Here is a 25,376-nt window from a genome sequence, read left to right as displayed (position 1 = left end):
AAGTTTTGCCTAAACTTTAATAAATTCATTTAAAACATTTGGATTTCTGTCAAAATTTGGAAGAATTTACAAATTGTTTACATCAAATTGTGGAACTGTCATATTTCCAAAAGTTTTTATATTTTTAGGAGATACTCTTAAATTATTTAGCTTATCTGTTAAATATATCTCTTCGCAGTCTTGAATTTTTTGTTTTGAATAACTTCTAAATCTAACTCTAAGTCGGAATCTAAGAACAGGAGGTGTCTGGCATAAAAATATTTTTCAAGAAAAATAAATCTTCTTAATTCTAAGTAATAAAATTCGCTTACAAGATAAAAAAACGATACTGATGTGCATTTCTTCGATCTTAAAGATTTCTAATTTCTAATTCCCGTTGGCAAACTCCCCGCCGACGGTTTCCTTAGGGCAGGTTCTTGGAATAGTGGACAAACACTTAATAGTGACGAGGATATGCAAAGACATTTCCACTTACTTACTGATTTTGTTAGTAATTATGAATTTTCTTTTGAAAAACAGTTTAAAAAAAAAACAGAAACACTCAAAAAAACTTTTTTATATATATTATATATATATATATATATATATATATATATATATATATATATATATATATATATATAATAATCAGACTAAAAAAATGTGGTTTTGCGATGCTTTTTTATAATAAATAGACATGCTGAATTTGCTGTTCCAGTATATCACAATTAGTGTTGAAGAATCCAAAATGTTTGGTGCTGACAGGCGGTAACCTTTTATTGAATTTACGTGATCGAAGTTACTAGATCCTACCGGCCATTGTACTATAAGTGATATGAAATGTTCTTTATTCAAAATATGTGAATATATAACTGATACTATAAAATTAGCAACACATTAAAAACAACTTAAAAGGTATGGAATTAAAACAAAACATCATTAAAATTCACTGCTAACCAACTTTATAAAATCAAGAAAGTTTGCCTCTGTTTCAAATACAATATATAAGATATTTTTCCGAATTTTCAGCGAAAATGGGTCCACCAATTGATATCTATTCGTTTGGCATGTGCGCATTAGAGATGGCTGCCTTAGAAATTATTGGTAACGGAGATTCTGGAAATAAAGTAACAGAAGAAAACGTAAAGAAGACGATAGATTCCTTGGAGCACGAGCATCAGAAGAATTTCATCTTGAAGTGTTTGGCACCGAAACCCGAAGACAGACCTACATCAAGAGAACTGTTATTTCACCCTCTTCTCTTCGAAGTTCACAGTTTAAAGCTTTTAGCTGCACACTGCTTGGTTAGAAAGAGTGGTAAGTAGCTCTAAATATAAGTTGGTCATAATGTGTCCGAAACGGAAGGACCTTAGTACAGTAAACATGATTCTCTAGTTACTTTTGCTGAGTTAACATTTGTGTCTAGAACTTAATGTACTATTTTTAAATACATATTCTTCATCTTTTTCTCAATGTCCAGTCGAATTGCCAAATATAGACATATGCAAATATAAAACGGAAAATATACTCATAAATACATACAGGCGTATAAAAAAAAATGCACTTTGTACAATAAAACCGGCCATCATCTTTGGATTACAAAAACTCTTTTCTAAGGCTAATATTAAATAAAAAAATAAACATACATACAAAGTTAGTTCTAAATTAAACGAGGTAGTTATACGAGGTATAATTAAACTTATGATGAACATTAAGATCTTCATTAAAACTACATAATATTGACACAATTCGAAAGTTTTTCCAACAGCAAAAATTTATATACATACATATATATATATATATATATATATATATATATATATATATATATACAGGGTGGTCCTTACGTAATTGTACAAACAGAAACCGTAGTTTCTGCACTTTAATTGCAGTGGAAATTTAAAATTTTATTTTTCGCTTTAACTTTTACGTTTGTAAATATTTTTGGACAAAAATTTACAATTGGATGCTTTTGAGTAGGATAAATTATAATTTTATACATACTTTAATGTAACTGATAGAGGGCGCCACATGTGTGGCATAAATTTGCGCTTAACTTTTTTGTTCTTTAAGATAGCTCTATTTGTGTTACAAAATATTAAAGATACATTATTTTTACAAAGAAAAGGTATACTAGTTAGTAACCTCAAAATTCAACCGTTTTCGAGATAATCGCATTTTACAAGTCAGCTGCATAATAATTCTTAGTTTGATATTTGTGCGGTAAAGCACTGAATGCCTCTAGATAAGCATAATTCATAGTTTATTCATTTTAAAACAACTTAAAGATGATAATGTAACATTACAAATTGCTTTGTTATACATCTTCTTCTTTAGGTGCCGTGTCCGTATTTAGACGTTGGCCGTCATCATGTTTACAATTTCCCTCTTCTATCGCTTCTTAAGTTTCTATACTGGCGTTGTATTACTTTTTCTCTATTGTTAAGTACTGAAAACTCAAAATATGTGGTTTATGCAAAATGGTACACCACCACATTCTAGAGAGAAGGCAGTTGGAACATACTTAAATACAACTTTTCTGAACGTTGGATTATTCGTGGTAGTCATATTCCTTGGCAATGTGGTGAGATATTGATATAATTATTTAATTCATAAAAACTCCGAAAATAATATTTATTATTCATTACGTAAATTGTTTAGCCATGTTTATTAGGACAAATAATAGAAACTAGATCACAGGTATTGAATAACATATATGTGTCTTGTTTCATAATACTTTTGCTACAAATCTAGCCTTAAAGACTCAGCATTTTTACAAAAACATCATCGTTGGCCTAATAACCGATATTTTTATAAATATAGTAAAGACACTGGCAATTTAGTTTAGCATAATATTAGTTCGTTAGTAAATAATACTAGTCAATTTGTTCGAGATGTAATTATAGTTACTCGTAAGCTGTAACATAATCATATAAATAAGTTATATCATCTATAGGTTATTCCGTGTGTATATAAGTAACCAATGGACGAGATACATCACAGTTTAATACATTATTCAACCTCTGCGACAAATAAGATGTAGTTCCATAATATACCATAAGATTTGGATATGTATCCAAAAGAATATATTCATACATTATACATTATAGCCACCAAGTAGCTCAGAATTTAATCCGCTTGATTTGGGTGTATGGGGCGCATTAAAACAACGTGTCTATAAGAATCCCATAAATATTCGCAACCAACTATGGGAAGAAATAAATACTGCAGCAGTTTCTTTAGAACCACTGATGCTATTTAATATGAGAGGATCTTTTATGAAATATATCGACAAATGAATTAAATAAAATGGTGGACATATCGAACACTTACTTTGACAAAAAGTTATGATTATAACTTTAATATAACATAAAACGTAAAATGTTTGATGTAAAATTCTATTATTCTGTTATTTTGTCAAATCCTATTATTAATTATCCCGCTGATATATTTATTTTATTTAATATTTCGTTAACTATCAACTTTAGTTAAAGGTATTTTATACCAAAATTCAGAAGTATTAATGTTTTTGTCTATTTTTCCTTCGTTGCCTGCAGTAATTGCTTTAAATCAGAATTATGCAGCTGATTTGTAAAATGCGATTATCTCGAATACTGTTGAGTTTTTAAGTTATTAACAGGTATACCTTTTTTTTTGTTAAAATAATGTATCTTTAATATTTTTTGTCCCAAATATAGGTAACTTCAAGAGCAAAAAAGTTAAGTGCAAATTTATGCCACATATGTGGCGTATGTGGCGCCCTTTATCAGTTACATCAAAATGTGCATCAAATTATAATTTCTCATATTTAAAAGTACCCAGTATTATTTTTATATATTTTTGAGTTTCTTGAACCGTACTATATTTAATATAAAATTAGTTTTTCTTGGGTTTAGGTTTAATAAATTATATTAGATGTGGAACTAGATTTTATTTTCCATAGAAATCAACGTTTCGGCAGGAAACCCTTGCCTTTGTCAAGATTCTAAAATGTACAAGATTAAGAACAAAAAGTTATTGTAAAATATGTATATACAGTAAAACCTCCCTTAATCGAAACCTTTTTAACCGAAACATCGTTTAACCGAAACGTCTGACAGTTTCAATAATTTCGTCAATAAAAAGTAAATTTTTATCGCAAAACGTATACAATTCCATTAATTTGTTAACATCGTCAAGATTGCTTTCACACAACTAAAGAATACAATTAAATACTCAACACGTTTTTTATTATTGTAGTTATTTAATATGTCTGTATAATATGTACTATGAATGTTAAAATAAAATATTAAAAACCCTTTTACAGTGCAAATCGCCTTAGCCGAGTTTATTTGTTCATTTCTCGTTATCTATATACTAACACCTCAGTAGAATAGCAGAGAGTAGGATAGTACGAATAGCACAAGATAAGTCACTAAATGGACGAAGAAGTATTGGCAGACGAAAAAGATGGTGCGATAATTTAAACAATTTAGGAGGCTAATATAGAAGGAGAAACAGACTTTAAAGCCTACATACAAGAAGGAATAAGATAACTCCCTGTTATGACACATTTCGTGAAAGTGACCGTATCTTATTCTGTCTTTGGTGTCTGTTCTTTGGTGCCCTATTGGTTTGTGGGTGTTATTTTATTTTTTTTATATTGTAATTTCATTAAATTACCTATAATATATATAGAAGGATAATATAGAAGGAGAAACAGACTTTAAAGCCTACATACAAGAAGGAATAAGATAACTCCCTGTTATGACACATTTCGTGAAAGTGACCGTATCTTATTCTGTCTTTGGTGTCTGTTCTTTGGTGCCCTATTGGTTTGTGGGTGTTATTTTATTTTTTTTATATTGTAATTTCATTAAATTACCTGTTGTGTGAAAATGTCAAACAAACGGAAACGTGTTGTGATTGCGATTGAACAGAAATTAGAGGCTATCCGAAACTTACTTAGTCCTAAGCCTTTCTACCGTTAGGTGTAAGGCTGTTAGCATGTGTAAGAGGCTATCCGAAAGATTCAAAATGGACAGATTTTATGAACAGTTGCAGCAGATTTTGGCGTTGGCATTTCTACAGATTCCGAATGGGTTAAAATGAAAAGCAAATTTAAGGAACATGCTTCAAAAATGCCAAACAAGAAAAAATAAAACTAAGTCAAAAAAAGAAGGTAAATAAAGCTGTCTATTTGTAGTTTACAAAACAAAGATCACACAATAATTCAAGAGAAGGCAAACATGTTATCCGAGATGTTGGGCGATTAAGGTGAAGGATTTAGAGCTAGTTCATGTTTACTAGACAAATGGAAAAGTAGGTACGTTATTCGTTCAAGTACATTTATGTGGGGAAAAGTTATCTGCTGACCACGATGCAGTAAACATTTTTAAAACTTAAATGGATGAGCTATTGGCGAACTACACTAAAGATCAAATTTACAAGGCAGATGAGACTGTATTAAATTTCAAAATGCTGCAAAGAACGAATAACCGTTCTCCTTTGAAGCAATGTAGCAGTAACTCGCTGATTGAGGCCTATGTGTGTTGGGAAATCAAAAAAATCAAGACCTCTAAAAGATACTTCCGAAAAAGCACTTCCAGTTTTTTTATAGAAGCCAAAAAAGCTCATGGATTCCAACCACTTTATTTTCAGAATGGTTCAAAAATGAATTCTCCCCAAGTGAAAATCCTTTTTAAAATCAAAAAATCTACCATCAAAGCATTGCTGCTTGTTGACAATGCGCCAACTTACCCTCAAAATCTACAAAATGGTGACATAATTGTCAGATTTTTGCCACCGAAGGTCACGAGCTTAATTCAGCCGTTAGACTAGTGAGTAATAGTGATATTCAAGAGACATTATAGAGGAGCATTCTTAAGGCATCTGTTATTACAGGAGACGAATGAATCCAAAAGTGTTCCCGAAATTCTCAAATCTTTAACAATGAAACATGTTGTTTATTGGTGTGCTGAGTCGTGGGCCAAGATCAAATCTTCAACTTTTGAAAAATACTGGAACAAACTTTTTGATGGGATTTTGATTGACGATCCTGAAGAAGAAAATTTTGAAGAAACGACAGAAGAAATTAAACCTTTAATAAAAAATTTGCCAAGATGTGACGAAATTAACCAAGAAGAAATACGTACCTAAGTAGTTAGCAGCCGATGACTCAGAAAGTGAATTCATCGACCAGGACCTCATCAAGACAACTCTTAACTTTAATACCTTAGAGGTAAGAATTTTAGGCAGTAGGCCTAATTAGTTAGGGACACGACTAGGTTCTTAATTTTTGTTGTCATTGCATAAAGTTTTGTACTTTTCAGGTTGCTTTACGTGTCGTCGAACAATCGAATGAGGTAAAACCTCATAACGTTCTGCAAATGAAGCGATGGAGAGATATAGCTGCAACACATCGTTGTCAAAGAAAAACCCAAAAGAAAATAGAATATTTCTTTAAAATACGTGTTAAATTTGTTCATTTTCCTTAATTTTATTAATTTTTGTATTTACTTATTAGAAATCATTACGAAATCATCTCATAGTATTTTTTAATACCAACTTTGACCCAGAATACTATGTAATTTGATACAAGAAGAATACACAAAAATGTTATTTTCAACCAAAATTCTTGTTATCCGAAACGGCCTCCCCCCCAATTATTTCGGTCAACGGAGGTTTTACTGTATATATATATATATATATATATATATATATATATATATATATATATATATATATATATATATATTAATGTGATATATAGAATTTTAATTTTAAAACTTTACAAAAAATATATATAAAACATTATTAAAATTTTTGATTGATGATTTATATCACACCTTTCAATTTTGTTATCTCAGGTTTTACTCGTGCTTCAATATCTATACTTTACAGCTGATGGGTTAGGTCCAAAGAATAATGGAATAAAACAACATAATATGATATGAAAATAATGTAATAAAATAAACTGATTAAAATACCTCCAAAAATTATTAGCATACAATGTTTATCAAACAAAATTCGTTCTACGTACGTGAACCTTCAATAATGCATGGATAATATAATACAACTACAATCTAAGATATAGCTTATTATTCTACATAAACAAATCAAATAATATTCAGTGTCCTTCCTAATGCAATTTTGATATAACGATTGTACCAAGAAAAATTTGTATGAATTATCCAATTCTCTCCACAGCTCCGTGTCCCCTCTCAGAACAAATTTGATCTCCTTCGACTATCGACAACTTATTCACACGTTACTAATATGATATAATATTTTTTAACCTAAAGTTCTCAAATTTAGTATATTATGAATGTGTCTCCCGTTGAAACGCTTCCTCTGCCTTGAGTTGTCCAATTCCTTGTTCTATGCAAAATGAACTATCAGTTCTCAGCAGCCTCTTATGTAATTGGCAATATTAAACAAGATATTGCAATTTAGTGTCTTCAATGCTCTCCTTCGAATGCACGTACCTTTCCAATGATGCCAGCCTCTTTTCCTCTCGCCAAACTTAATCTCTCGTTCCGAAATCAACAGCAATACGTAGGATACAAGTAGGAAAAGTTTACTTTCAAATTTGTACCAGATCAGATACTAAATATACCAAACAGTATTACACATTTAACAACATACAGTGACACACGTTTTGCCCAGAACCGAAATATAAATTGTTCTATCATGATGTTAATAACATTGAAGAAACGTTCATCCTTGGAAATCATTAACCAAAAGTTTTTAGAGCCCGGTCATACACATCTAGAATGCGATGCAGATCACGCTCGCATTGAAAGAGCAAAGAAATCAAGTGACATCAAAATTTCAATTCCACATGACTGGTTTCAGTTTGTACGGACAGTGCGTGGCAAGATACCTGCTCGTGTAGTTGAGATGAAGAATAATGACTTCTTTCCTTTTTCATCGTTAATTAAATACATTTATATTAAAAGAACATCTGACACAGTTGGAGACAAAATAAACTGGTTAAATATTAGATGGATTCGGTATACAAAACATTCAGATGTCATTTCATTCAAATATTCACTTGATCGTGATGCACCGTTTCGTACACTAAATTTGTTGAAGAATCGTCGTTCTGCCGGTAGGCCAAGTGAAGTCACTGTTCTTTTGGCACATAATGGACCAGTTTCCATTAACCCACTAAAGAAGAAAGACTTACTAAGCATACTGCCGCTATTTGATCCTGTTTACCATGGTTTCTATACTAATCTAAAAACAAGCAGCCTACGCCGAATTAGTGGACCAGAAAATAATAGTGAAACCGATGAAGACTAAAATTTTGTAAAATAAATAAATACTGTTTTGTGTACTCTTAGTCTTATTAAACCCGTCAGGTAAGGTTTTTTCCATCAGTGTACTGGCTAATAGTACATGTCATCTTATGACTTGCTATCAAATTTACTGTTAGGAGCGGTGATATTATTTGTCATTACATGACATGTCAAAGAATTCAATATAAATCAGGAAAACAAAATACTTTTCAAACAGTGATAGAATAATTCAATTAAGTATTTATTGATTAATATTAAACACTAGTAGCAATGATACAAAAATAAAATGTGAATTAATAAAATGCTTATCATTTTTCTTTTTGCTCTGGTGAAAACCTAATAATTTTGACATGTCAGCTTATGGCTTTCGGCCACAGATATATATATATATATATATATATATATATATATATATATATATATATATATATATATAATACATATATCACTTCATTATTGTCAGTGTCCCATATATATATATATATATATATATATATATATATATATATATATATATATGGGACACTGACAATAATGAAGTGATATATATATATATATATATATATATATATATATATATATATATATATATATATATATATATATATATATATATATATATATATATATATATATATATATATATATATATATATATATATATATATATATATCACTTCATTATTGTCAGTGTCCCATATATATATATATATATATATATATATATATATATATATATACACTCGCGATCATAAAATCCGGGTCATCTTGAAAATTTCAAGTTTCTTAAATATTTTTGCCTCTGATGCAGTAATAACCTTTTTTTGGCTAATGTATTTTTTATTTGTCATCAATGTTTGTTTTGAAAGAAAAAAAAAATGGTTTTTTATTGTTTTTATTGAAAAAAAACAGAAAACAAATCAAATTGTTGATAAAACAGACATACGAAAAAAAATGGAAAATACAGAACGTAGTAAAAAATCAGTGAAATTTCAATGACCAATATCGTGTCTTGCCTCCCCTTGCTCTAATATCCTCTTGCAGACGACGGGACATACTCTCAATTTTTCTCCGGATTACATGTTGTGGTATGTTATTCCACTCTCTCACTAACAGCTCCTTAAGCTCCTGTCCGTTGTTAGGAGGAGGTGTATGGGTTTGAATACGTTTTTTCAAATCGTCCCAGAGATGTTCGATGGGATTCAGGTCCGGAGACCTAGCTGGCTGGTAATTCCAACTTCGTCCAAGTATTACATACTGATCCTGGCAACGTGAGGTCGCACGTTGTCCTGCATAAAAACGGCGTTTTCTCCAAGCCGTGCCATGTTGGGCATAACATGTTCTTCCGGAATCTCCGTAATGTACCTTCGTGCAGTTAGGGACCCATTTTCGATGAAGGGTAACTCTGTGTGGAAGTCGGAAGATATACCTCCCCAAGCCATGACCGAGCCTCCACCAAATGGCATTCTTGGAGCAATGCAAGCTTGTGAAAATCGTTCACCGGTTCTCCTCCAAACTCTTACACGTCCATCGGATCCAGTTAGGCAGAAATGGGATTCATCTGAAAATAACACTTTGCTACAATCGTTAATTCCCCAATGCGCGTATTGTCGAGGAAAAGCTAGTCGTGCAACTCGAGGCACCCGGCGAAGTGGCGGTCCTCTAGCCATTACCCGAGAAGATATTCAAGAAGAACGAAGTCTTCTTCTGACTGTTGCAACACTAAAATTGCGATTTCGTACTTCCTCTAGACGATTTTGATGCATAACCGCAGTTGAGGTCCGGTTTCGTAAAGCCTGAAACACAAGGAAACGGTCATCTAGTGCCTTGGGCGTTCTTCTTCGTTCAGAGCCAGGTCGCCTGGTTAGCAAACTTGCCTTCTGAAAGCGTTGAAGCAGTCGTTGAACCGTAGAAAGGCTTACGCCACCAGTTCTTGCGACTTGCCGTTGAGTGTGACCGTCTTCCACAAGTGCAACAATTTGTTCCGTTTCAACAACAGTCAAAGGCATTTTTGTCAAAAAATAAACACTAATAATGGCACTAATAAACACTAATGGTGGCAATAATAAACGTTTGTCCGTTGCATTTGAACAGAAAGTCGAAGTACAAACGAGACATTTAAAACAAGCGGAGTTACAGGTAGCGTTCATTTTGGGAAGTGTGCACTTTACCGTGAAATCGGCAGTATTGGAATTCTTTGTTACAAAGGAAACCGCAACAATTCTCAGAAACATGCATTAGTTTGTATTTGTGTTATTATTATTTACGATGAAGCTCGTTGAAAATGAAATATCGGTGATTTTCAAGGTGACCCGGATTTTATGATCGCGAGTGTATATATATAACTTACCAAAACGTAAAACGGGACACTGACAATAATGAAGTGACAAATAAAAGTTGATATCTGATATCTCATGGTTTACTGTCATTAGTGTATAATTATTTTTATATGGGCTTGATATAAGCATTGATGTTTTCGAAAAAGGTAAAGTGGAGATAATATGTTATGAAAAGTGGAGATATGTTATGACTTTAAGAGCTTTTTATATTAGCTTATTTTTAGCTTATTATATTTATTATTATTTAAATCAGATTGAAATATATTTTATTTAGGTTTTGTGTATCTTTTTTGTCATTTATTGCGTTGGAATTTCTTTTTATTTCTATTGATTCGTGTATCTCCCTCTTCTTTTTGTTTTGTTCGGTTTTAAGATTTTGATGTTTTCGAAGTCCAATTTATGCTTCTTCTCATTTTCATGTTTTGTGAGCGCAGTGACATTGTTCTTGTCATATTTGTGAGAACGAATTCTGGATTGAAGCAGTTGACTGGTTTACCCGATATAGACACATTCACAGTTAATACATGGTATCTCGTAAACAACATGTGATTTTTTGTGTTTTGGAGTTTGTGTTTTTAGTTTAGTGAAATATTAATTTAAAAGGTTGTTGCCTCTGTAGGCCACTGTTATGTTATGTTTGGCTAAAAGATTTGTCAAAGAGTTGTATAAGTAGTTTTGATACTGTTGGGTTTATTGTTATTTATATTGTTGTAAAATTTATTAAGTCTTGAATTGAAAATAGTTTCGATTAGATGTTCGGGATATGCATTCTTTAGAAGGGCATTTTTTGCTTTTTTTATTGTTGGTCTGTATTCTGGCTCTGTTAGTTGTATATATTTATCAGTAAGACTTATAATTACAGACTTTTTATGGGAGAATGGATGATGAGAATTGTAGTTGAGATATCGTGAAGACCATGTTTCTTTTGTAAACCACATGGTTTTAACTGTATTATTAATGCGATGTAAGGTGATATCCAGAAAATTTATTTTATTATTTTATTCAATTTCTATAGTGAACTTTAGTTTTGGATGGTAACTGTTGAATTTATCTAAAATTTCGGTCATTTTATTTGTTGGAATAGCACAGATACAGTCATCGATATAACGGTAGAAGTATCTGTGTATCTGTATCTGTGCTATTCCAACAAATAAAATGACCGAAATTTTAGATAAATTCAACAGTTACCATCCAAAACTAAAGTTCACTATAGAAATTGAGCTCTTAAAGTCATAAAATATCTCCACTTTATCTTTTTCGAAAACGTCAATGATCCGCCCATATAAAAATAATTATACACTAATGACAGTAAACCATGAGATATCAGATATCAACTTTTATTTGTCACTTCATTAATGTCAGTATCCCGTTTTACGTTTTGATAAGTTATATATATATATATATATATATATATATATATATATATATATATATATATATATATATATATATATATATATATAGGGTTTTTATCGCGGTTCTCAAAGAATTAGTTTGTAAGCACTTTTTGAAATTATCTTTATTATATCTATTATGAAACACACATATATATCTAACATAACCAATGTAAAATTAAAAATAAACTATCTTTAAATTAAAATTCCTATGAAACTAATTAAATTATATAGACAATGTAAATTTTAAACAAACTATTTTTAAAATTGAAATTGTTATGACACTAACTAAATTATATTAACAAAATTTTGTACCTTTCTGTCACTGAATGCCTAAATGAAAATGTTCTCCAAAATAAAGATTTTAATCACCACTCAATGTCTTCGTTCTCAGCCTTGGTTATCCTTGTTTTTGTGAAATTACTTTTTCCAATTATCAGCTTCCACCAATTTAAAATATTTTTCTTCTTAACAGCATTTATATTTATTCTTCTTTTCAATATACCAATATCCAATCACCAAATATATTATATAATTTTAATTTTCAATTAATACTTCCTTCCATTATCCAATCACCATTTATACATAACATAATTTTTAATCTTCAATAATATTTTCTTGATTCTGTTTCTTAATCTTCATTGAACTCACTATATTGAACATTTCAAAAACTGATTGACTGTATTCTATCTTGAACTATCTTGAAAATAGGACCGACTGACTTTATACTGACTTCATAACTGTAACTAACTTTCTTACTAACTGACTGGCTATCTTGAATCCAAATCACCGAGTATTTATACCTTTTCAATCTTCCAGAACCATCTGGCAAGAAATCATATTCGATTTGTTCCATTTCCTACATATCTGAATTTTCTGGAATAGTCCATTTTGCAAAGAGGCCATCTTCCGTGATCTAGAGAATTCTTTACTTTTCTATCGAGAATTTTATTGACATTTAGGCTTTTCAGATCAGAATATAAACTTAAATCAGTAACTATATGTAAACTAAACATTTTAAACTCACACATAACCCTATTTCATATTCGCAAATTATTAATTTCTGTAACTGTCATTTATTCCGAGTAGGTATATTTGGTTGCCTAATCACATCGCTCACTTAAATATATTTACAATATTATAATTATTAAAATAAAACTTTTTACACTTATTATATGCTAATTTCTTAAAAATGCCCTCACATAAATATATTCTATAGTATATAACTTATTAAAGTAACCAAATTCTTTTTATATCTAATATTATCTAGTGTGTAACTTATAAATTATTTTTTAAACACTATTTTTCTTTCTCCTATAAATATCTCAATATATATATATATATATATATATATATATATATATATATATATATATATATATATATATATATATATATATATTAATGTGATATTAAAATCTGAGGTGCGCCAAGCAATTAATTAGCTAATTAATTAATTAATTAAACTTATTTAAATGATGCAATTATGACTCTATCACACTATTTAATTTTCTTATCTCAGGGTTATACTCGTGCTTCAATATCTATGCTTTACATATGATAGGTAAGGTCCAAAGAATACCGGAATAATAAAAAAATATATGATACATTATATATTGAAATAAAATTCACACTCAAATATCTTCAATAAAAAATATCTCATAATGATTATCAAAATTTTGTTCTACGTACGTGAACCTTCAAAAATTAATGGTATATACAATATAAATTAAAATTTCAAATCAAAATTATTGTTCTAAATCTCCTGATCAAAATATTCCTATTTTTTCTAAAGCAGTTGTTAAAAAATGTGTTGTTAATAAAGAAAAACTGACGATTGGTAAAACTATCTCTCTGATGATGAGTTGTCCAAATCCTTGTTCCTTGTAGCCTACACTATCTATTTTCAGCAGTCCCCTAGGTAATCAGCAATCTTACAACAAATTATTGCGAGACTATAGTCTTTAATGATCTCCTTCAAATGCACGTATCGTTCAAATGATGCTAGCCTCTTCTCCTCTCAATAAACTGAATCTCTCGTTCCGGCCTGAACAGTGACTCTTGGAATATAAGTAGAAAAATATAACAATATTTTACTGGATCAGCTTCCGTCAGATACACTTACTCCAAGAAAACTCACAAACATTCACTTCTACTGCTTACTACCTCTGGAGAACCATCAGAGAACAACGTCTGTTCGCCTTGAACCGTTGAAAAAACAACTGATTCTCTTTTTTCCCTCAAAAATCTAGAGAAACTCTCAGTTCTACATACCTATCCCACTTTTTTCAATCTCCTCCAATCAGAGTTCGTCACACTTATCCCCATCTACCATTTAGATAACAAACAACAGTTTTACCTACAATTATAAATTTCCTAAAAACTATTAACATGCTAATCGGTTTCTACAAATTCTTAAGAACTACCGGAGAATTATTTTTTTTTTTTAGCCCTTTTTCTATCCGAATTGTCGAATAAAGGCCTCTCCCATTTTTTGCCATTCATCCCTGTTGTGTGCTAGGCGTTTCCACGTTGGTCCTGCGACTCTTTTGATATCGTCGCTCCAGCGCATTTGAGGTCTTCCTCTTGGTCTCTTCGCATCGTACGGTCGCCAGTTTCCGACTTCTTTGTTCCATCTACCATCTTCGAGACGTTCGTTGTGTCCAGCCCATTTCCATTTTAATTTAGCTGCTTGTTTCGCGGCGTCCTTTATTTTTGTTTTGTTCCGGATTGCTTCGTTCGTTTGCCGATCTATTAGTGAGATACCAAGCATCTGTCGTTCCATGGCTCGCTGAGTTTTTCGAATCTTGTCCATGTTCTTTTTTGTGAATGTCCAGGTTTGAGCTCCGTAAGTGAGAACGGGAAGGATACAAGAATCGAACACTTTGGTTCGAAGGTTTTGGGGTATCTTTTTGTCTTTCAGTATGTATGAGAGTTTTCCAAATGCGGCCCATCCCATTCTTACTCGTCTGCTTATTTCGGTAGTTTGGTTTTCTTTGTTTACCTTGATATTCTGACCTAGATATATGTATTCTTCTACATGTTCCACTTTTGTTCCTTGGATGGTTATCGTCGGTTGATCATCTTTATTCGACATTAGCTTAGTTTTACTCAGATTCATTTTCAGTCCTTTTTTTATGGATTCCGTATGAAGCTCATCGATCATCGTCTTCAGTTCTTTCCAGCTGTCGGCTATTAGTACTACGTCATCTGCATATCTTAGATGGTTTAAATACTTTCCGTTTATCGACAGTCCCTTCGTTTCCCAATTTAGTGATTTAAAGATGTCTTCAAGTGCGGCAGTAAATAGTTTTGGAGATATGGTGTCTCCCTGTCTTACTCCTCGGTTGATTTTTATTTGCTTTTCATTCCGTTATCCATCGTGACTACCATTTCAGCGTGTTGGTATATATTATGTATTAATATCCTATATCTAGAATCTATTCTGCTGTTGACCAGTGCTTCCTCAATAGCCCATAATTCTATGCTGTCAAAAGCTTTCTCGTAGTCTATAAATGTTAAACAGATTGGTAAATTGTATTCGTTAACTTTTTCTATTAGGACCTTTAGTGTGTGAAGATGGTCACATGTACTGAACCCTTTTCTAAATCCGGCTTGCTCTACTGGTTGATATACATCGAACTTTGTTGTCAATCTATTTGTAATTATTTTTGTGAATGTTTTTTAAAGTTGTGATAGAAGTGATATTGTACGATAATTTTTCAGATCTGTATTGTCCCCTTTTTTGTGTATTAATATTGTGTTAGCAGTATTCCATTCCCTTGGTATGTTTCCTTCAAATAGGCATTTATTAAAAAGTATTTTTAGGTACCTGATGACTTCTTCTCCTCCTTCTTTCAACATTTCTGCCAGAATTCCATCACTACCCGGTGCTTTATTTCTTTTCAATTCTTTAATTGCATTTTCTATTTCTACTTCGCTTATTTCGGGCATTACTTCAGAATTTACGTTTGTTATTTGTCTTTTCAGATTTTGCTTTGAAGAGTTGGAGGGATCGTTTCTTGAGCGGTATAACTCAGTATAGAAGTTTTCAACTATGTTTGATATCTGAGCTTTGCTTGTTTCTAGTTGGCCTTGTTGATTTTTCATAGTTATAATATTTTTCTTTCCTAATTTCGGTTTGGTATATTTCAGACTTTGATTTTTCTCTATCACTCTTTCTACATGTTCTTGTTGATGTTTTTAATATCGTCTTTTATCTGTTTTCGTATGGCTCGATTAAGTTCTTTGTATTCTGTGGTATTTCTTTTGTTTAGTGACAGGAGCTCTTTTCGTTGTTTCAGCATATTCTTCGATTCTGCACTTATTTTGGATTTTTTGTTGTTATGGCGGGTTGCTACTTCTGAGCTAGCATTCAATAGTTCTTTTGTTATAACTGAGTTGTTCTAGATTCAGTGCTTGGGCGGTTTTTAATTTGCTAGCATATTTTTCTTTATCGACTTTTAGCTTTTCTGTGTCTATTTGTATCGTGTTATTAAAGTTAATTCTACGTTTGCTATACTTAATCCTTAGTTTAGCTCTAACCATTCTGTGATCACTACCCAGAGAGACATTATTTATTACTGTTACATCTTCTACGATACCTTTCTTGTTACACATGATGTAATCGATTTCGTTCCTTGTTTTTCCGTCTGGTGATAACCACGTCCACTTTCTTTGCGGTTTTTTCTTATAAAATGTGTTCATTACGAAATATTTGTTGCTATGTAGGAAGTTAACCAGGGTTTCTCCTCTCTCATTTCTAACACCATAGCCGAATTCACCAATATAGTTTTCGCTTTCTTCCAGTCGTTGTCCAATCTTAGCGTTGAAATCTCCTATTATAAGTGTGTAAGTGCTGTGATAGTTCGTGTTGGTTTCTATTATTTTCTCGTAGAACTCATCTATCTCTTCATCGGGGTGTGGAAGAGAAGAATTATATTTAAATATTTCTATTCTATTGTCTTATTCACTGTATATCGACGTACAAGTCTATTTGGAAAACCCGCTCGCATTGTTCACGATTTCACTAAGCTCACTCACGTCACTCGAATGTATTTTACAAAGAAAATAATTTATGCATATCTTTAAATTTTGTTTACTACAGGTAATCCAGGATAATGGACTTTCATTTCTTCGAAATATCTTTTATTTTGTACTTTGAAATATATTAAAAGCAAACCAATATTATTTAGTAGCCATCATTAGTAGGAATAAGCCACGACTAATGGAAGTGTTCAAACAAATTGATCCTGAAGCAAGAAAAAGAGGTCTCAAAATAAACGAAGCAAAAACGAAGTATATGACAGTCAAAAGATTAACTGACAATGAAAATAATATCACAATAGACAACTATACTATCGAACGAGTGGATGCCTTTACATATCTCGGCACAGAAATCAATCAGAAGAACTCCGTAAGTAGCGAAATTAATGCACGTATTTCTAGCGGGAATCGTACATACTATGCTAATAAAAGATTGATGACATCGAAATTATTAGACAAAAGAACCAAAATGACTATCTACAGAACACTGATTAGAGCCGTAGTAACCTATGGATGTGAAACTTGGGTAATGACGAAAAAAGATGAAGTCCAACTCAGGACATTCGAGAGAAAAATACTGAGGAAAGTATATGGCCCGGTACAAGAGGAAGATGGCACATGGAGAATCAGGAGAAACGACGAGGTTAATGAGTTAAATGAAGGTTATGACATTTTAAGATTTGTGAAAAGTCAAAGACTGTCATGGCTGGGACATGTGCAGAGACAAAACGATGCCCCAACAAAAAAAAAAGGAAGGCCCAGAACGAGATGGTTGGATGACGTGGAAGACGACCTGAAAACAATGAACATAACACAATGGAGAAGAAGGGCACAAGAGAGATCTGAATGGAAGGACATGGCCAGACAGGCAAAGACCCATCCAGGGTTATGATGCCAAAAGAAGAAGAAGAAACCAATATTATTTTCAATTTTACATAGCTTAACAACTCCCCGCTATTTGATTTCCCCGAAAAACTCTTGTGTTATTTTTTTAAATGACACAAGTTTTCCAGGATCAAATTATTTCACTATGTTATTAAAATCTACTCATAATACTGATAGATGTCGTAAATGTTAAAAATACCCCGTATATTGCCTGTCTCTATCTGCGCTAATTCATAACTATTTACCCCATTTTCCGTATTGACCCTATATGGACCTTCAAATACCGGCGTCAATTTAGCACAAATACAATTTTCTAAATTCGACACCCTCAGTGCCCTCACTAAGACTTTATCCCCTTTCTGGAATGTGATCGGCCTTCTTCTTCGGGTCCTGTCTTGCCTTTGGAGATATTTCTCTCCACTTCGTCTCAATCTTCTTTGAACCACCTCGATCACTTCTTCGTATTGTCTGGGGGCGGTGTCTTCCCACGGTCTTGTAGGCATTGTTCCTTTCATTATATATAAAGGCGTCTCTTTGGTAACCGTATTTGGTGCACAGTTCAAATACGTCTCGATCTCAAACACTTTTCTGTCCCAATGTCGATGATGTTCTTCAGCAGCAATTCGTAGAAATTTTGTGACTTCTTGTATAAAACGCTCCGATGGGTTGCTCTGTGGATGACGGATGCTTATTTGTATTGATGCCTCTCTCTCTTAACTCCCCTTTAAAGCCTTCGTTCCTAAAGTATGTCGCATTGTCCAATAAAATATTGTCTGGTCTTCCCACTGTTTCTATAAAATCGTCTATCTTCCGAAGTAGTTCAATTCGTTTCGTGGTTCGACATGCGTACAATTTTACATATTTTGAGAAAAGATCCACCATAACTAGTATGTGTTTATTCCTCTGTGTTGTTGTTATCAAGTCGCTCAATATATCAATGGCGACAATATCCAGTTTCTTCCGAGCTATGACGTTTTTTGTGACGTTTTCATTTTTGAAATTCCTACTTTTACACTTCTGGCATGTCACACAATTCGAGTCACCTCTTTGGCTATTGTATAGTCCTGTCGAGAAATGTAGTTCTCCCTGAACATAAGCCACACCTTCCTGCTTCCAATATGTCCGTTATCACAGTGTAACTTAAAAAAAACTTCTTTTGCCATCTTCTCCGTGATTACATATAGTTCTTTACCATCGACCCTCTTAAAATATAAGTTATCTTCTTGTTCAGCCCTTTGCTTTTCTCTTTCATCCAATTCTTCCTGATTTTCCCTGATCTGAGCCAAAGAAAATAAGCCTGCTTCTTCTCTCATTATGTTCATGCCGACGTGGAGAGTTTTGTGATCCTCTTTGCGGAATTGCTCATCTCTCGTCAACGCATCAGCCAAGATATTGTCAGTTCCTTTGATATATTTAAATTCAAAATCATACTCTTGAAGTAAAAGAATACCCCTATGAATTCTATTATTTACCAGCCTATTTTTCATTATGTGTACCAACGCTGCATGGTCTGTTTCAATGGTGAATTTTGCTCCAAGTAGGTAAAAACGTAATTTATTTACACAAAATAACACACTGGCCAACTCTAATTCAGTAAAGCTGTATTTTCTCTCATACGTTTTGGTTACACGGGAGACAAAACAGATTGGCACCTCTATGTCGTCTTGGATCTGTGATAACACCCCTGCGAATTTTTTATGGAAGCATCGGTCCTGATAATGAAAGGTTGATCATTTTCTTTCATCCTCATTTTGTTCACATGTGTTCACTGTCCATAATATTTCTTCACAAAATTCTGGATTCTCGTCCATAATTGCCATTTCTTCTCTGTCCTCATCCTTTATTTCTTCTTCTGTTTTTTCTCTATCTTCAATTTCCATTTGGTATTCCGAGCACCACGTTTCGACTCCTTTCATTTCTCTTATGATAACTTCCTTTTCTTCCTGTTTCCTTTCTGTTTTATCGTCGGTTGCCAACAATTCTTTTGTGTCTTCTATTTCCTGTTTTTCTCTTGTCTCCACCTTGTTTTCCTGCTTTCTTTTCGAACTCTTCTTCTTTTTCTTCCTTCTCTTTTTCTCTTCTGATTGATTTTTTTCTTGTACTTTCGGTTTATCCTCTACAGTTATATTGATTTCTTTATGTTTTTCCTGTTCATTTATCCTTTCAAAATTTTTTTTCCTATCTGTTTCTTTTTCTTCTTCTGTGTTGTCTGGTTCTGCTCTGATTTCCAGTTTATTTTCCTAAAAATTAATGGTGATATGTTTTTCACTCAATTCATCAATTCCCGCTATCATATCATGATTTAAATCTTCGATCACCACACATTGCATAATATAGAATTGGTCTTCCACTCTGATCCGTACTCCCAAACCTTCGTTTACTGTCGTCAATTTTTTATTGTTTGTACCCACTAAAGCAACTCTAGAAATCTTATACACAAATCTGTCCAAATTTAATTCTTTTACTAGTTTTTTATTGATTAACGATATCTCCGATCCAGAATCAATCAAAATTTTAATCGCTTTATGTTTTATAAATGCATCTAAAAATATTAGATTGGAATTAGAATTTTGTCTCTCGGGTGACAAAATATACCGGAGAGTTTTTTACTTTTGTTTAGTGGATGCTTTATTGAAAATCCTGTCTGGATTCATTGCATACATCTTCTTCCTCGTTTTCTATTGCTACTTGATTCATCTCCCTTCTATTTTGTCGTTGGAAGCTCTGATTATTTCTACTGTTCTGTTTTGTGTGTCATTCCTGTTATCATAATTTTGTTATCTAGTGTAGTTGTGGTATTCTCTTGGCCTATATTCATTTGTTGATCGGGGATGTCGGTTTCTCTGGTCATAATTTGATTGATACCTTCTTTCCGGTACATTATATTGGTCATGTTGTCTTCTGTTTCTCATTTCTCTTCATTTCGCTTCTTTTAATTGAAGGAATTGGCACAAACTATCAATATCTTGATAGTTTCTCAAAATCACGTGATCGTCCAACGTTTCTTCGAAATGTCTGCTTATCATTTCTACCAGTTGTTCGGTAGAGTATTTGTAATCTAGATATTTTGAATTGTTATATATCTGCAAAGCATATCTTTCTTCAGATATTCCCATTTTCTCGTCATATTTTCCATTCTGTAGCTCTTGGTTGATTTCCCTGTTTATTTTTCCCCCAGAAATAGTTGAGAAATTTATTTTCGAAATCTGTCCAATTTTCAAACCCATCTTCTTTGCTTTCATACCATAACGCTGCTCCTTCTTTCAGATGGTTTTTAATTGTTTCTTTTCAATCGTCAAAATATCTAACATGTTGCAATTTGGTTTTCAAATTTTTAACAAACAGTACTGGGTGTGCTTTTCTAATATCCCCGCCAAATTGTATTTTCGCCTCGCTTGTTCCATGGACGATAACTTTTTTTCTCTCTACTCCTCTTAGTTCAATTTCTGCCATTTGTTTTTCATTTTGCTTAAGTTTCCTTTCCATTTCTTTCCTGTCTTCTTGTAGCGCACTTTCAAAATTTTCTTTTAACTGTTCTAATTCCATCTTTTGCACAGTCTTAATATCCTTCATTTTAGTTTCTATTTCTTCTCTCTGCATCTCTAGTCTCCTCTCTGTTTCTTCTCTAACTTTTTCTAAACAGACTTTTACTTCATTTTCATATTTGTCCACACGCTTTTCCCTTTTCCTATCATTTTCTTCTAATTTCTGTTCTATTCTCTGTGATATTTATCTTTGGTTTTCTTCCATTTTTTGTTCCATTTTTTGTGATGATCCTTGTATTTGTTGTGTCTGTATTTGCATCATTGCTAATAATTTTTCTAACATCCCTGTTTCTTTTCTTTCCTCCATTATTGTAGCATTTCCTTCATTATCCGATCCTTCTTCAACAATTGTTTCCTCTTCTTTGTTATCCTCCTTCCTTTCTTGCATTTTGCTTTGACTCCTGGTGGTCGAGATGTTATTTCTTTTAGTTACTGTTTTTGTTCCCGCCAAATGTGAAATTTTACAACACTCTATATGTTGCAGAACACGACAAATATTTCTCTTCAAATTTAATAAATTTTCACGACAAATATCAAATATGCAATCAGTAAAATTCAAATAATTCAAAATAAATATCAAATGTACGATTGGTAAAGAAAATAAAAATCAAATAATTCAATAGCAGTAAATATCAACTAACTACGATCAATCAATAAATCAAATTTTTATCCACTGGAAAAATTGTCAAAATACTTTCAAATTCAAATTCCCTCAATGTTATTTTTTTAATCTCTGGATCACCTGTACTTATTCCAGATCTCTTTTCCTACCATCAAATGTAAAGCTGCGATATTCAAGCCCCACCCTTTGGAAGCCAGTTAATGTGATATTAAAAGTCTGAGGTGCGCCAAGCAATTAATTAGCTAATTAATTAAATAATTAGCTAATTAATTAAATAATTAAACTTATTTACATGATTCAATTATGATTCTATCACACTATTTAATTTTCTTATCTCAGGGTTATACTCCTGCTTCAATATCTATGCTTTACATATGATAGGTAAGGTCCAAAGAATACCGGAATAATAAAAAAATATATGATACAACATTATTTATTTTGAAATAAAATTCACACTCAAATATCTTCAATAAAAAATATCTCATATAATGATTATCAAAATTTTGTTCTACGTACGTGAACCTTCAAAAATTAATGGTATATACAATATAAATTAAAATTTCAAATCAAAATTGTTGTTCTAAATCTCCTGATCAAAATATTCCTATCTTTTCTAAAGCAATTGTTAAAAAATGTGTATTTATAAAGAAAAACTGACGAACGGTAAAACTATCTCTCTGATGATGAGTTATCCAAATCCTTGTTCCTTGTAGCCTACACTATCTATTCTTAGCAGTCCCCTAGGTACCTAATCAGCAATCTTACAACAAATTATTGCGAGGCTATCGTCTTTAATGATCTCCTTCAAATGCACGTATCGTTCAAATGATGCTAATATACCAATATTATTTTCAGTTTTACATAGCTTAACAATATATATATATATATATATATATATATATATATATATATATATATATATATATATATATATATATATATATGTATATGTATATATATATATATATATATATATATATATATATACATATTTTACAATAACTGTTTGTTCTTAATCTTGTACATTTTAGAATCTTGACAAAGGCAAGGGTTTCCTGCCGAAACGTTGATTTCTATGGAAAATAAAATCTAGTTCCATATCTAATATAATTTATTGAACCTAAACCCAAGAAAAACTATATTATATACTAGCTGACCTGCCGAACGCTGTTTTGCCTTATAAATTATTTCTAGTTTCTAGATAAATTCTAGTGTAGACAAAAAGTTCCTTACCTATTTTAAGTGTGTAAGTATGTGGTATATGCGTGAAATGGGCGAGGAACGCTATGAACGAAAAGGGAATATAAAAATAACAAACGCCAAACAATATTATTTTCAAGTTATTATAGTGTATTACTTAAAATTACATATCACATACTAATTACGATAGTAACCGTAACAAACAAAATCAATCTCTTAATGCTATAACGTGAACAATATTTTTTGTTAATCCATCTTTAGCGAGCACAAACAAACTGGATGGTTTACCCACTCGAGAGCATGCTACGTACAATTGCCCGTGTGAAAAACATGGTGTACTTAAATCTAAGCCACAAATAGACATCGTTTGGTCTTGGGATTTGTTAATTGTCATTGCAAATGCCAATCTAATCGGAAACTGAATTCGTTTGAATTGAATTGGCACAACTGTAGGTATGATAGGAATCCGTGGCATTAATATATTTTCACCTTTGAACTTGCCATTTAAAATGCTGGCTTCGATAACGTTTTTCATCAATTTTCGAATGACTAATCGCGTACCGTTGCACAGCTGTGGCGGGTTTAAATTACGTAGCAAGATAATTGGAGATCCAGCTTTCAATTGTAAATTATGCGATGGCATGCCTGGCAAATCCAGTGAGTTCAAATATTCCGTGGGAAAATTAACAGCTTCGCTGGCATCGCAAACTGTATCAATAGACTTGTATGATACCAAGTTCCGTGGCAACAACTGTAGTATGTTTAAATTTATATTGTTGACGTCTGCATTTTTTGCTGCTAAAATTGCTCTTTCTGCAAGCCACTCATGATTTATGTACTGTGTGTGTACATCAGGAAATATTTGTTCAATGAGAATATCTTGCGAATCAGCGATTGTGCAGAAATCGGTCGGTAATTTTACGTATCCAGTTTCATCTGTAGCAACTTTTCCATCACCGACATCTAAGAGTTGTTTTGAGAATGTTTCTGCGGATGGATCTTAAAGCATTTGAACGCGCATATTTACTTTCATCTGTACTTTTTTAATATTACGCCACAATGGAGATGATTTTAAGCAAGCGTTGATCTCATCAGCGTATGTTGAACGTGGAATGACGGGAAGTGTTTGTCTGAAATTACCTGAAAGCACCAACAGAGTGCCGCCAAATAGTTTGTCGTTGTTTTTAATATCTTTTAATGTCCTGTTTAACACCTCAATTGAATGTTTGTGTGCCATAGTACATTCATCCCAGATGATAATTTTACACTGTTTTAGCACGGTAGCCATGGCGCTAGACGCAAAAATGAATCAGATGTAAATGCACGATGTACCTGTTGGCGTTGTTGGTCATTTGTTCTGCGTCTATTAACCGTAAAACGGCGTGATTGTCGTTGTTCTAAATGTATAACTTCATTGCGCTCAGCTCGTGTATCTTCTGATTTTTCTTAACGCAATTGCTGAATGCTCACACGTGCATCAGCATTTTGTTGCTGGACTTGTTCTTCGGTTCTTTGGGATCTTTTATCTCTCATACTTCTGGACCTACTTGTATTACGGCTCAAATCAGCCCCTTTGCGTTTTCTTGGAATTGCTCACTGTACAAAACACATATAAATAGAATTAATGAAATTACTTAATGATGGAAAACGTTATAATTATAATTACGGTCAGGATTATAGCGAAAATATTAGTTTTATGAAAAAAAATTTGAAACAATAGTTGTAAAAAATTCAAATAATTATATAAAAAAAGTATACTTACAACACAAAAGCCGTTATTGGTTGGAGCTCGTGACACGTGTTGAGTAGGTACTTTTAAGGTTATGTAAATCACTTGTTTAAATAAAACTTCATTAACTGATCTAATCGTGCCAAATAAACTTAAAATTAATAATTTTATTATTATGAATAAAAAAGTAATAATTAATAGTTACTATGAGAGTTACACAGAAATAGAAAATTGTTCATTGTTAACGTTACTACTACACTTGATGCATAAACAATAATCATGGATGGCCGAAAACTGTGTAGGGAGTGAGAGAAATCTTGTGTGAGTGAAACAGGAGATCGGCTTCAGTTTATGG

At 32.1% G+C, this 25,376-nt stretch overlaps 1 protein-coding gene across 3 annotated transcripts in view; it reads left to right on the top strand.

The window, feature by feature from the left end:
* Nucleotides 1–25,376, top strand: part of Madm (MLF1-adaptor molecule) — an 800,745-nt gene that overhangs the window by 495,770 nt on the left and 279,599 nt on the right. For all 3 annotated transcript variants that reach the window (XM_072523211.1, XM_072523210.1, XM_072523212.1), the window contains one exon: nt 1,009–1,296. In XM_072523211.1, coding sequence (XP_072379312.1) covers nt 1,009–1,296 — 288 coding nt within the window. The remainder of the gene's footprint in view (nt 1–1,008; nt 1,297–25,376) is intronic.

Source organism: Diabrotica undecimpunctata, chromosome 2 (assembly GCF_040954645.1).
Source record: "Diabrotica undecimpunctata isolate CICGRU chromosome 2, icDiaUnde3, whole genome shotgun sequence".
Classification (NCBI taxonomy): domain Eukaryota; kingdom Metazoa; phylum Arthropoda; class Insecta; order Coleoptera; family Chrysomelidae; genus Diabrotica; species Diabrotica undecimpunctata.
The sequence above is the reverse complement of the archived record's forward strand: the minus strand, read 5'-3'. Positions and strand labels throughout refer to the sequence as shown.